The sequence below is a fragment of the Trematomus bernacchii genome, unplaced genomic scaffold (genome assembly GCF_902827165.1).
Source record: "Trematomus bernacchii unplaced genomic scaffold, fTreBer1.1, whole genome shotgun sequence".
Lineage (NCBI taxonomy): Eukaryota > Metazoa > Chordata > Actinopteri > Perciformes > Nototheniidae > Trematomus > Trematomus bernacchii.
In genome coordinates this window covers 70,001-81,779 of record NW_022987758.1, presented here as the reverse complement: position 1 = coordinate 81,779, position 11,779 = coordinate 70,001, and the positions used below count along the sequence as shown (strand labels likewise).

General features: G+C 37.5%; 1 protein-coding gene across 1 annotated transcript in view; it reads right to left on the bottom strand.

Annotated features, from left to right (window-relative positions):
• Nucleotides 1–676: 676 nt before the first annotated feature.
• LOC117496591 (receptor-type tyrosine-protein phosphatase beta-like) overlaps nt 677–11,779 on the bottom strand; it is a 51,113-nt gene continuing 40,010 nt past the window's right edge. Inside the window, exons 25-28 of the mRNA XM_034148294.1 lie at nt 10,901–11,058; nt 9,061–9,196; nt 7,942–8,059; nt 677–1,114 (exon numbers count right to left, since the gene is read on the bottom strand). Of these exons, the coding sequence (XP_034004185.1) occupies nt 1,092–1,114; nt 7,942–8,059; nt 9,061–9,196; nt 10,901–11,058 (435 nt within the window). The 3' untranslated portion in view covers nt 677–1,091. The remainder of the gene's footprint in view (nt 1,115–7,941; nt 8,060–9,060; nt 9,197–10,900; nt 11,059–11,779) is intronic.

Genomic DNA, 11,779 nt, shown 5'->3' with positions numbered 1-11,779 from the left:
ACCCCGGAGGTACCGTCAACATATCTGTCCATGCGGAAACAATACCCCCAACCTGTAGTTCCTGGATTGAATATGTAACCCCAGTGTATGAATCAGTGATCACTACAATATACTATAAACAGTAAATATACATTTTATAAATGTAATATATATATAATGATCAAATTAGATTTTGTACTTATAAATTATTCACAATTTACCTTTTACATATTTTACTATAAAGATAATTATGAATTGTTTCAGGACGAATGATTCTTCATATATTTGACCAGCATCGTCTATGTTTTGGGATATGCTCCCGTCACATGAGGACAGTGTTGTCAACATCGTATTAACCCTCTTAGCTTCAGGTATTTTGTACCCGTGGATTCGGTAAGCAGATATGTGGTAAATAATATGTGATGAAAACATATTTTACTTCTTCTGTGGTTTTTCATTAATACGCAGGATGTTAAAAATACATCATGCCCACTCTCGGGTGGGAGGGCCTTTCAGGGCTGCGTCCCCATTGGCTACTCAGTGTTTGAGTGACAGCCCAGTACACCACAGATTGTACAGCAAAAGCCTGATCATTGAGAAAGAAGCAAAGAGAACTGCAAACAAAGATATGTGTTATAAAACAGAATAAAGACCAATAGTTTACACGATTACACAAATCATTTGTTTGCAACTTATAGCTTTATTTTTGATTTTACATTTATTTTGCTTGACTCAGTTTATTGTTTTCTTAAACTCTTATATTTGCTTGATTCTGAGAAAGTGTTGTTTGATCTTTTATGACACAAAGCTGATTCCATACATAATATAAAGTGACCTTTCTCCTGATGACATGTAGTTTATATATATTTATAATTCTTATCAACACGAAACTGCAGCATCACAGAGTTCAGACAACAATGCCAAATAAAGCATGAAAATCAGACGCATAATTTAAACAGTGAAGGAATATATATATATATATACAACTTCAAATGGATATGAAGTGTATGTACTTTACATTATCTGTATATATATTATAACGTTTCCTCTGTTCGGAAACATCTCAAATATAAACTTTGATAAAAAAATAAAGTGGCGTTCGGGTGGAGAGGTTAGCGTCTGCTGAACAGCGTCTCTGTGGAGGAGTTTAAATATATCATTATTATCATTCAAATACCCTTATAAATATAAGTATAATGAGCTGCAGGTGTAGTTTGATATTAATGAGCTGTAGGTGTAGTTTGATATTAATGAGCTACAGGTGTAGTTTGATATTAATGAGCTGTAGGTGTAGTTTGATATTAATGAGCTGCAGGTGTAGTTTGATATTAATGAGCTGTAGGTGTAGTTTGATATTAATGAGCTACAGGTGTAGTTTGATATTAATGAGCTGTAGGTGTAGTTTGATATTAATGAGCTACAGGTGTAGTTTGATATTAATGAGCTGCAGGTGTAGTTTGATATTAATGAGCTGTAGGTGTAGTTTGATAATAATGAGCTACAGGTGTAGTTTGATATTAATGAGCTACAGGTGTAGTTTGATATTAATGAGCTGCAGGTGTAGTTTGATATTAATGAGCTACAGGTGTAGTTTGATATTAATGAGCTGTAGGTGTAGTTTGATATTAATGAGCTTTAGGTGTAGTTTGAATATTAATGAGCTGTAGGTGTAGTGTTGATATTAATGAGCTGTAGGTGTAGTTTGATATTAATGAGCTGCAGGTGTAGTTTGATATTAATGAGCTGCAGGTGTAGTTTGATATTAATGAGCTACAGGTGTAGTTTGATATTAATGAGCTACAGGTGTAGTTTGATATTAATGAGCTACAGGTGTAGTTTGATATTAATGAGCTACAAGGTGTGTAGTTTGATATTAATGAGCTGTAGGTGTAGTTTGATATTAATGAGCTACAGGTGTAGTTTTGATATTAATGAGCTGTAGGTGTAGTTTGATATTAATGAGCTGTAGGTGTAGTTTTGATATTAATGAGCTACAGGTGTAGTTTGATATTATGAGCTTACAGGTGGTAGTTTGATATTAATGAGCTAGTAGGTGTAGTTTGATATTAATGAGCTAACAGGTGTAGTTTGATATTAATGAGCTGCAGGTGTAGTTTGATATTAATGAGCTACAGGTGTAGTTTGATATTAATGAGCTACAGGTGTAGTTTGATATTAATGAGCTACAGGTGTAGTTTGATATTAATGAGCTACAGGTGTAGTTTGATATTAATGAGCTACAGGGTGTAGTTTGATATTAATGAGCTACAGGTGTAGTTTGATATTAATGAGCTGTAGGTGTAGTTTGATATTAATGAGCTACAGGTGTAGTTTGATATTAATGAGCTGCAGGTGTAGTTTGATATTAATGAGCTGTAGGTGTAGTTTGATATTAATGAGCTACAGGTGTAGTTTGATATTAATGAGCTGTAGGTGTAGTTTGATATTAATGAGCTACAGGTGTAGTTTGATATTAATGAGCTGTAGGTGTAGTTTGATATTAATGAGCTGTAGGTGTAGTTTGATATTAATGAGCTGTAGGTGTAGTTTGATATTAATGAGCTGTAGGTGTAGTTTGATATTAATGAGCTACAGGTGTAGTTTGATATTAATGAGCTGTAGGTGTAGTTTGATATTAATGAGCTACAGGTGTAGTTTGATATTAATGAGCTGCAGGTGTAGTTTGATATTAATGAGCTGTAGGTGTAGTTTGATATTAATGAGCTTACAGGTGTAGTTTGATATTAATGAGCTACAGGTGTAGTTTGATATTAATGAGCTGCAGGTGTAGTTTGATATTAATGAGCTACAGGTGTAGTTTGATATTAATGAGCTGTAGGTGTAGTTTGATATTAATGAGCTGTAGGTGTAGTTTGATATTAATGAGCTGTAGGTGTAGTTTGATATTAATGAGCTGTAGGTGTAGTTTGATATTAATGAGCTACAGGTGTAGTTTGATATTAATGAGCTACAGGTGTAGTTTGATATTAATGAGCTGTAGGTGTAGTTTGATATTAATGAGCTGTAGGTGTAGTTTGATATTAATGAGCTGCAGGTGTAGTTTGATATTAATGAGCTGTAGGTGTAGTTTGATATTAATGAGCTGTAGGTGTAGTTTGATATTAATGAGCTGTAGGTGTAGTTTGGATATTAATGAGCTGTAGTGTGTTTTGATTTAATGAGCTGTAGGTGTAGTTTGATATTAATGAGCTACAGGTGTAGTTTGATATTAATGAGCTACAGGTGTAGTTTGATATTAATGAGCTGTAGGTGTAGTTTGATATTAATGAGCTACAGGTGTAGTTTGATATTAATGAGCTACAGGTGTAGTTTGATATTAATGAGCTGTAGGTGTAGTTTTGATATTAATGAGCTACGGTGTAGTTTGATATTAATGAGCTTACAGGTGTAGTTTGATATTAATGAGCTGCAGGTGTAGTTTGATATTAATGAGCTACAGGTGTAGTTTGATATTAATGAGCTTAGGTGTAGTTTGATATTAATGAGCTTACGGTGTAGTTTTGATATTAATGAGCTGCAGGTGTAGTTTTGATATTAATGAGCTGCAGGTGTAGTTTGATATTAATGAGCTACAGGTGTAGTTGATATTAATGAGCTGGCAGGTGTAGTTTGATATTAATGAGCTACAGGTGTAGTTTTGATATTAATGAGCTACAGGTGTAGTTTGATATTAATGAGCTGCAGGTGTAGTTTGATATTATGAGCTACATGTGTAGTTTGATAGTAATGAGCTACAGGTGTAGTTTGATATTAATGAGCTGACAGGTGTAGTTTTGATATTAATGAGCTACAGGTGTAGTTTGATATTAATGAGCTACAGGTGTAGTGTTGATATTATGAGCTGCAGGTGTAGTTTGATATTAATGAGCTATAGGTGTAGTTTGATATTAATGAGCTACAGGTGTAGTTTGATATTAATGAGCTACAGGTGTAGTTTGATATTAATGAGCTACAGGTGTAGTTTGATATTAATGAGCTACAGGTGTAGTTTGATATTAATGAGCTGTAGGTGTAGTTTGATATTAATGAGCTACAGGTGTAGTTTGATATTAATGAGCTACAGGTGTAGTTTGATATTAATGAGCTGCAGGTGTAGTTTGATATTAATGAGCTGTAGGTGTAGTTTGATATTAATGAGCTGTAGGTGTAGTTTGATATTAATGAGCTGCAGGTGTAGTTTGATATTAATGAGCTACAGGTGTAGTTTGATATTAATGAGCTGCAGGTGTAGTTTGATATTAATGAGCTGCAGGTGTAGTTTGATATTAATGAGCTGCAGGTGTAGTTTGATATTAATGAGCTACAGGTGTAGTTTGATATTATGAGCTTAGTGTAGTTTGATATTAATGAGCTACAGGTGTAGTTTGATTTAATGAGCTACAGGTGTAGTTTTGGATATTAATGAGCTACAGGTGTAGTTTTGATATTAATGAGCTACAGGTGTAGTTTGATATTAATGAGCTGTAGGTGTAGTTTTGATATTAATGAGCTACAGGTGTAGTTGATATTAATGAGCTGCAGGTGTAGTTTGATATAATGAGCTTTAGGGTGTAGTTGATAATTAATGAGCTACAGGTGTAGTTTTGATATTAATGAGCTACAGGTGTAGTTTGATATTAATGAGCTACAGGTGTAGTTTGATATTAATGAGCTACAGGTGTAGTTTGATTATTAATGGAGCTGTAGGTGTAGTTTGATATTAATGAGCTACATGTGTAGTTTTGATATTAATGAGCTGTAGGTGTAGTTTTGATATTAATGAGCTACAGGTGTAGTTTGATATTAATGAGCTTAAAGGTGTAGTTTGATATTAATGAGCTGCAGGTGTAGTTTGATATTAATGAGCTAGGGGTTATGGTGTAGTTTGATAATAATGAGCTACAGGTGTAGTTTGATATTAATGAGCTACAGGTGTAGTAGTTGATATTAATGAGCTACAGGTGTAGTTTGATATTAATGAGCTACAGGTGTAGTTTGATATTAATGAGCTACTAGGTGTAGTTTGATATTAATGAGCTACAGGTTGTAGTTTGATATTAATGAGCTGTAGGTGTAGTTTGATATTAATGAGCTACAGGTGTAGTATAATGAGCTACAGTGTAGTTTGATATTAATGAGCTACAGGTGTAGTTTGATATTAATGAGCTACAGGTGTAGTTTGATATTAATGAGCTACAGGTGTAGTTTGATATTAATGAGCTACAGGTGTAGTTTGATATTAATGAGCTACAGGTGTAGTTTGATATTAATGAGCTGTAGGTTGTAGTTGATATTAATGAGCTACAGGTGTAGTTTGATATTAATGAGCTGTAGGTGTAGTTTGATATTAATGAGCTGTAGGTGTAGTTTGATATTAATGAGCTACAGGTGTAGTTTGATATTAATGAGCTACAGGTGTAGTTTGATATTAATGAGCTGTAGGTGTAGTTTGATATTAATGAGCTACAGGTGTAGTTTGATATTAATGAGCTACAGGTGTAGTTTGATATTAATGAGCTGTAGGTGTAGTTTGATATTAATGAGCTACAGGTGTAGTTTGATATTAATGAGCTGTACAGTGTAGTTTTGATATTAATGAGCTGTAGGTGTAGTTTGATATTAATGAGCTACAGGTGTAGTTTGATATTAATGAGCTACAGGTGTAGTTTGATATTAATGAGCTACAGGTGTAGTTTGATATTAATGAGCTGTAGGTGTAGTTTGATATTAATGAGCTACAGGTGTAGTTTGATATTAATGAGCTGTAGGTGTAGTTTGATATTAATGAGCTGTAGGTGTAGTTTGATATTAATGAGCTACAGGTGTAGTTTGATATTAATGAGCTACAGGTGTAGTTTGATATTAATGAGCTGTAGGTGTAGTTTGATATTAATGAGCTACAGGTGTAGTTTGATATTAATGAGCTGTAGGTGTAGTTTGATATTAATGAGCTGTAGGTGTAGTTTGATATTAATGAGCTACAGGTGTAGTTTGATATTAATGAGCTGTAGGTGTAGTTTGATATTAATGAGCTGTAGGTGTAGTTTGATATTAATGAGCTACAGGTGTAGTTTGATATTAATGAGCTGTAGGTGTAGTTTGATATTAATGAGCTGTAGGTGTAGTTTGATATTAATGAGCTACAGGTGTAGTTTGATATTAATGAGCTACAGGTGTAGTTTGATATTAATGAGCTACAGGTGTAGTTTGATATTAATGAGCTACAGGTGTAGTTTGATATTAATGAGCTGCAGGTGTAGTTTGATATTAATGAGCTACAGGTGTAGTTTGATATTAATGAGCTACAGGTGTAGTTTGATATTAATGAGCTACAGGTGTAGTTTGATATTAATGAGCTACAGGTGTAGTTTGATATTAATGAGCTACAGGTGTAGTTTGATATTAATGAGCTTACAGGTGTAGTTTGATATTAATGAGCTACAGGTGTAGTTTGATATTAATGAGCTACAGGTGTAGTTTGATATTAATGAGCTACAGGTGTAGTTTGATATTAATGAGCTACAGGTGTAGTTTGATATTAATGAGCTACAGGTGTAGTTTGATATTAATGAGCTACAGGTGTAGTTTGATATTAATGAGCTGTAGGTGTAGTTTGATATTAATGAGCTGCAGGTGTAGTTTGATATTAATGAGCTACAGGTGTAGTTTGATATTAATGAGCTACAGGTGTAGTTTGATATTAATGAGCTGCAGGTGTAGTTTGATATTAATGAGCTACAGGTGTAGTTTGATATTAATGAGCTGTAGGTGTAGTTTGATATTAATGAGCTACAGGTGTAGTTTGATATTAATGAGCTACAGGTGTAGTTTGATATTAATGAGCTACAGGTGTAGTTTGATATTAATGAGCTACAGGTGTAGTTTGATATTAATGAGCTGCAGGTGTAGTTTGATATTAATGAGCTACAGGTTTGATTAGCTTAGGTGTAGTTTGATATTAATGAGCTACAGGTGTAGTTTGATATTAATGAGCTACAGGTGTAGTTTGATATTAATGAGCTGTAGGTGTAGTTTGATATTAATGAGCTACAGGTGTAGTTTGATATTAATGAGCTGCAGGTGTAGTTTGATATTAATGAGCTACAGGTGTAGTTTGATATTAATGAGCTACAGGTGTAGTTTGATATTAATGAGCTACAGGTGTAGTTTGATATTAATGAGCCTACAGGTGTAGGTAGTTTGATATTAATGAGCTACAGGTGTAGTTTGATATTAATGAGCTACAGGTGTAGTTTGATATTAATGAGCTACAGGTGTAGTTTGATATTAATGAGCTACAGGTGTAGTTTGATTAATGAGCTACAGGTGTAGTTTTGATTTAATGAGCTGTAGGTGTAGTTTGATATTAATGAGCTACAGGTGTAGAATTTGATATTAATGAGCTACAGGTGTAGTTGATATTAATGAGCTACAGGTGTAGTTTGATATCTAATGAGCTACAGGTGTAGTTTGATATTAATGAGCTAAGGTGTAGTTTGATATTAATGAGCTACAGGTGTAGTTTTGATAATTAATGAGCTACAGGTGTAGTTTGATATTAATGAGCTGCAGGTGTAGTTTGATATTAATGAGCTGAAGGTGTAGTTTGATATTAATGAGCTGCAGGTGTAGTTGATATAATGAGCTGCAGGTGTAGTTTGATATTAATGAGCTACAGGTGTAGTTTGATATTAATGAGCTGCAGGTGTAGTTTGATATTAATGAGCTGCAGGTGTAGTTTGTTATGAATGAGCTGCAGGTGTAGTTTGATATTAATGAGCTGCAGGTGTAGTTTGATATTAATGAGCTGCAGGTGTAGTTTGATTATTAATGGAGCTCAGTGTAGTTTGATATTAATGAGCTGAGGTTTGTAAGTTGATATCATGAGCTGCAGGTTGTAGTTTGTTATGAATGAGCTGCAGGTGTAGTTTGATATTAATGAGCTGCAGGTGTAGTTCTGACCTCTTTGGGAGTTGTAGTTCAAATGATCATAGAGCGGCTGGAGGTTCTCCTGGTCGCAGCGGAGCTTCCTGGCTCTGAGAACGTCACGGACACACTGATGGAGGTACAGATACTGACCCTGAGGAGGTGGAGGAGAAACCACATTAACTATAAGGGGGTGGAGGAACTACATTAACTCTGAGTGGGTGGAGGAACTACATTAACTCTGAGGAAGTGGATGAACTATATTAACTCTGAGGAGGTGGAGGAACTACATTAACTCTGAGGAGGTGGAGGAACTACATTAACTCTGAGGAGGTGGAGGAACTGCATTAACTCTGAGGAGGTGGATAGGAACTGCATTAACTCTGAGGAGGTGGAGGAACTGCATTAACTCTGAGGAGGTGGAGGAACTGCATTAACTCTGAGGAGGTGGAGGAACTGCATTAACTCTGAGAAGGTGGAGGAACTGCATTAACTCTGAGGAGGTGGAGGAACTGCATTAACTCTGAGAAGGTGGAGGAACTGCATTAACTCTGAGGAGGTGGAGGAACTGCATTAACTCTGAGGAGGTGGAGGAACTGCATTAACTCTGAGGAGGTGGAGGAACTGCATTAACTCTGAGGAGGTGGAGGAACTACATTAACTCTGAGGAGGTGGAGGAACTACATTAACTCTGAGGAGGTGGAGGAACTACATTAACTCTGAGGAGGTGGAGGAACTACATTAACTCTGAGGAGGTGGAGGAACTACATTAACTCTGAGAAGGTGGAGGAACTACATTAACTATAAGGAGGTGGAGGAACTACATTAACTCTGAGGAGGTGGAGGAACTACATTAACTATAAGGAGGTGGAGGAACTACATTAACTCTGAGGAGGTGGAGGAACTGCATTAACTCTGAGGAGGTGGAGGAACTGCATTAACTCTGAGGAGGTGGAGGAACTACATTAACTCTGAAGAGGTGGAGGAACTACATTAACTCTGAGGAGGTGGAGGAACTACATTAACTCTGAGGAAGTGGAGGAACTACATTAACTCTGAGGAGGTGGAGGAACTACATTAACTCTGAAGAGGTGGAGGAACTACATTAACTCTGAAGAGGTGGAGGAACTACATCTCCCAGATTGCCCGGCTCACCTCCGTCTGCACCATGTGACAGCGGTGCAGTCTGAGCTGCCGCACAGAGCCGAACAGGTCCACAGAGTCTCTGCAGTCCAGCTGCTGCAGAACCTGATCCAGAACCATGAAGGTCCCTGTACGGCCCACACCAGCACTGTACACACACACACACACACACACACACACACACACACACACACACACACACACACACACACACACACACACACACACACACACACACACACACACACACACACACACACACACAAATGTTAGTTGCATTTAAAATCTCTTGCTGCTGTTTCATGCAATTTGAACTTGCTCATACTTGGCTTGAGAGCCTTGAAAGGCGCCTTTATAAATAGAATGTATCATTATTATTATTACTTGAAACCTCAAAATGAACTGAATCTGTATCCGGGTCATTTTGAAGTCTCTAGTACTAGAGACTTCAGTAGCCCAACGTGTTGTACATGCAGCGTGTTAAAACCTGCTAAACCCCATCCCCCCGCCGGCGGGGGGAAATCGCATCATCTGCAGGAAACAGCGTCTGAGGGCTTCTTAATATTTAATAAACTATGAATGTTTCATATCCATGTAACGGGAAGAAACTCAGCTAACTGATGATTCCTAAAGCTTTTAGTCTACCTTACCATCATCCAAGGGTAGTTTTCACTATGAGTAAAAAAGAATTTTTTTGATGGACATTATAATTTAGAGTTTTTTACTATGTTCTATCTGAATTTTCTTTAAAATAAAAAACATCTATATTGATTCTGACTTTTCTACATCCAACTCACAGGTTTATCATTACTTTGAGAAAAAGATTATTAATTTTCCCCTTTTAGGGTGCATTCACACCAGCCTTTTATAGTCCGGTTGAATCGAACCCTGGTGCGTTTAGCCGCTTGGTACGGTTCATTTGGGTCGGTGTGAACGCAGTCCGAGACCTCTGAAGTGAACTAAACAACCGGACTCTGGTCCGCTAAAATAGGTGGTCTCGGACCGCTTGCTTGCGAACTCTGGAGCGGTTCATCGCTGGTGTGAACGCAGTCCGCACCAAAACCATAGGAAGCGTAGTATTTACGAGTCACAAGAACGCGGATGTCTTCAAAGTCTTTAGCGAAAGAGTCTTTCAAGACATCCGCGGTTGTTTAGTTAAAGAGTGAAGCAGAATGAAGTGTTGAACAGTGTCGTGTAAAGTAAAAACGCTCCGTCAACTACATAAAAGTCAGAGCCACCTGTCGTCGGTGAAACGCCCTCCTGACTGCAGAACGTCTCTCATTATATGTGTTATAATGTTTTTTAACAGACGTTGTCTGATTATATAATCATATGCGCGGGCCGCTAGTGTCTGTTGATCTCCAGATTAACAGCAGCATTAGAATAACCTGCCGAAAGTGCCGATGCTCCATGGCGGAGGCTCCAGTAGAAATTGCCGGGATTTGCGTTTTTACCCCCTTAATGTCTGACCAATGGTTGAACAGCATTTCCGAGCACATGACTTGTGTTTAAAGTTTATAGTCCGTTTGAGTTTTGCCCGTGTGAACGCAAACCGAACCTTCTAAAAAATGAAACAATATAACAAACTGTGGTCTGGTGCGTACCTGAGAAGCGGACTATTAGGTGTGAATGCACCCTTAGAAGTGTAGTTATGGTCTTTTGTTCTGGAAATGTCATTTTCGAGCCTGAGACCTGAAAAACAGGCTTGGGGCTTAACAGGTTAAATCCTTATGATAAAATAGCGTGTTATTATTACTGAAGTGAAGCCATTATACTCTCTCTATTAAAAAACATATAAGAGGGACTTCATGAAGAACACCATGTGAAGGGGGTCTATGTGTGGCCGTAGTACCTGCAGTGGACCACGGTGGGTCCTGATCCAGGACTCCGGTTCACGTAGTCCCGCACTGTGCGCACAAACTGGATCAGGGACTGCGTGGTTTCTGGGACTCCGTGATCCGGCCACACGGTGTAATGGAACTGGCGGACCAGCCTCGAGACCTGATCCTCCTGAATCCACATCAACATGTAGACCATCATCAACATTTAGAACATCATCATGTAGACCATCATCATGTAGACCACCATCATCAACATGTAGACCACCATCATCATGTAGACCATCATCAACATGTAGACCATCTTCGACATGTAGACCACCATCATCATGTAGACCACCATCATCAACATGTAGACCATCATCAAGATGTAGACCATCATCAACATGTAGACCACCATCATCATGTAGACCATCATCAACATGTAGACCATCATCATCATGTAGACCATCATCATCATGTAGACCATCATCATCATGTAGACCATCATTAACATGTAGACCATCATCATCATGTAGACCACCATCATCATGTAGACCACCATCATCATGTAGACCACCATCATCATGTAGACCATCATCATAATGTAGACCAGGGATGGGGGCAAACAAAAAAATAAACACACAAACACACTATGGTCATAGGGGGGCGTGTGGCGCAGTGGGTTAGTGCGCTGATCTTCGAATCAGAGGATAGCAAGTTCGAGTCCCACTGCAGTCAGCATGTCGTTGTGTCCCTGAGACACTTCACCCCAAAGTGCTCCTGTGGGGATTGCCCACAGTATTGAGTATGTAAGTCGCTTTGGATAAAAGCGTCTAACAAGTGACATGTAATGTAATGTAATGTAATGGTCTACATGTTGATGATAGTGTGTGTGTGTGTGTGTGTGTGTG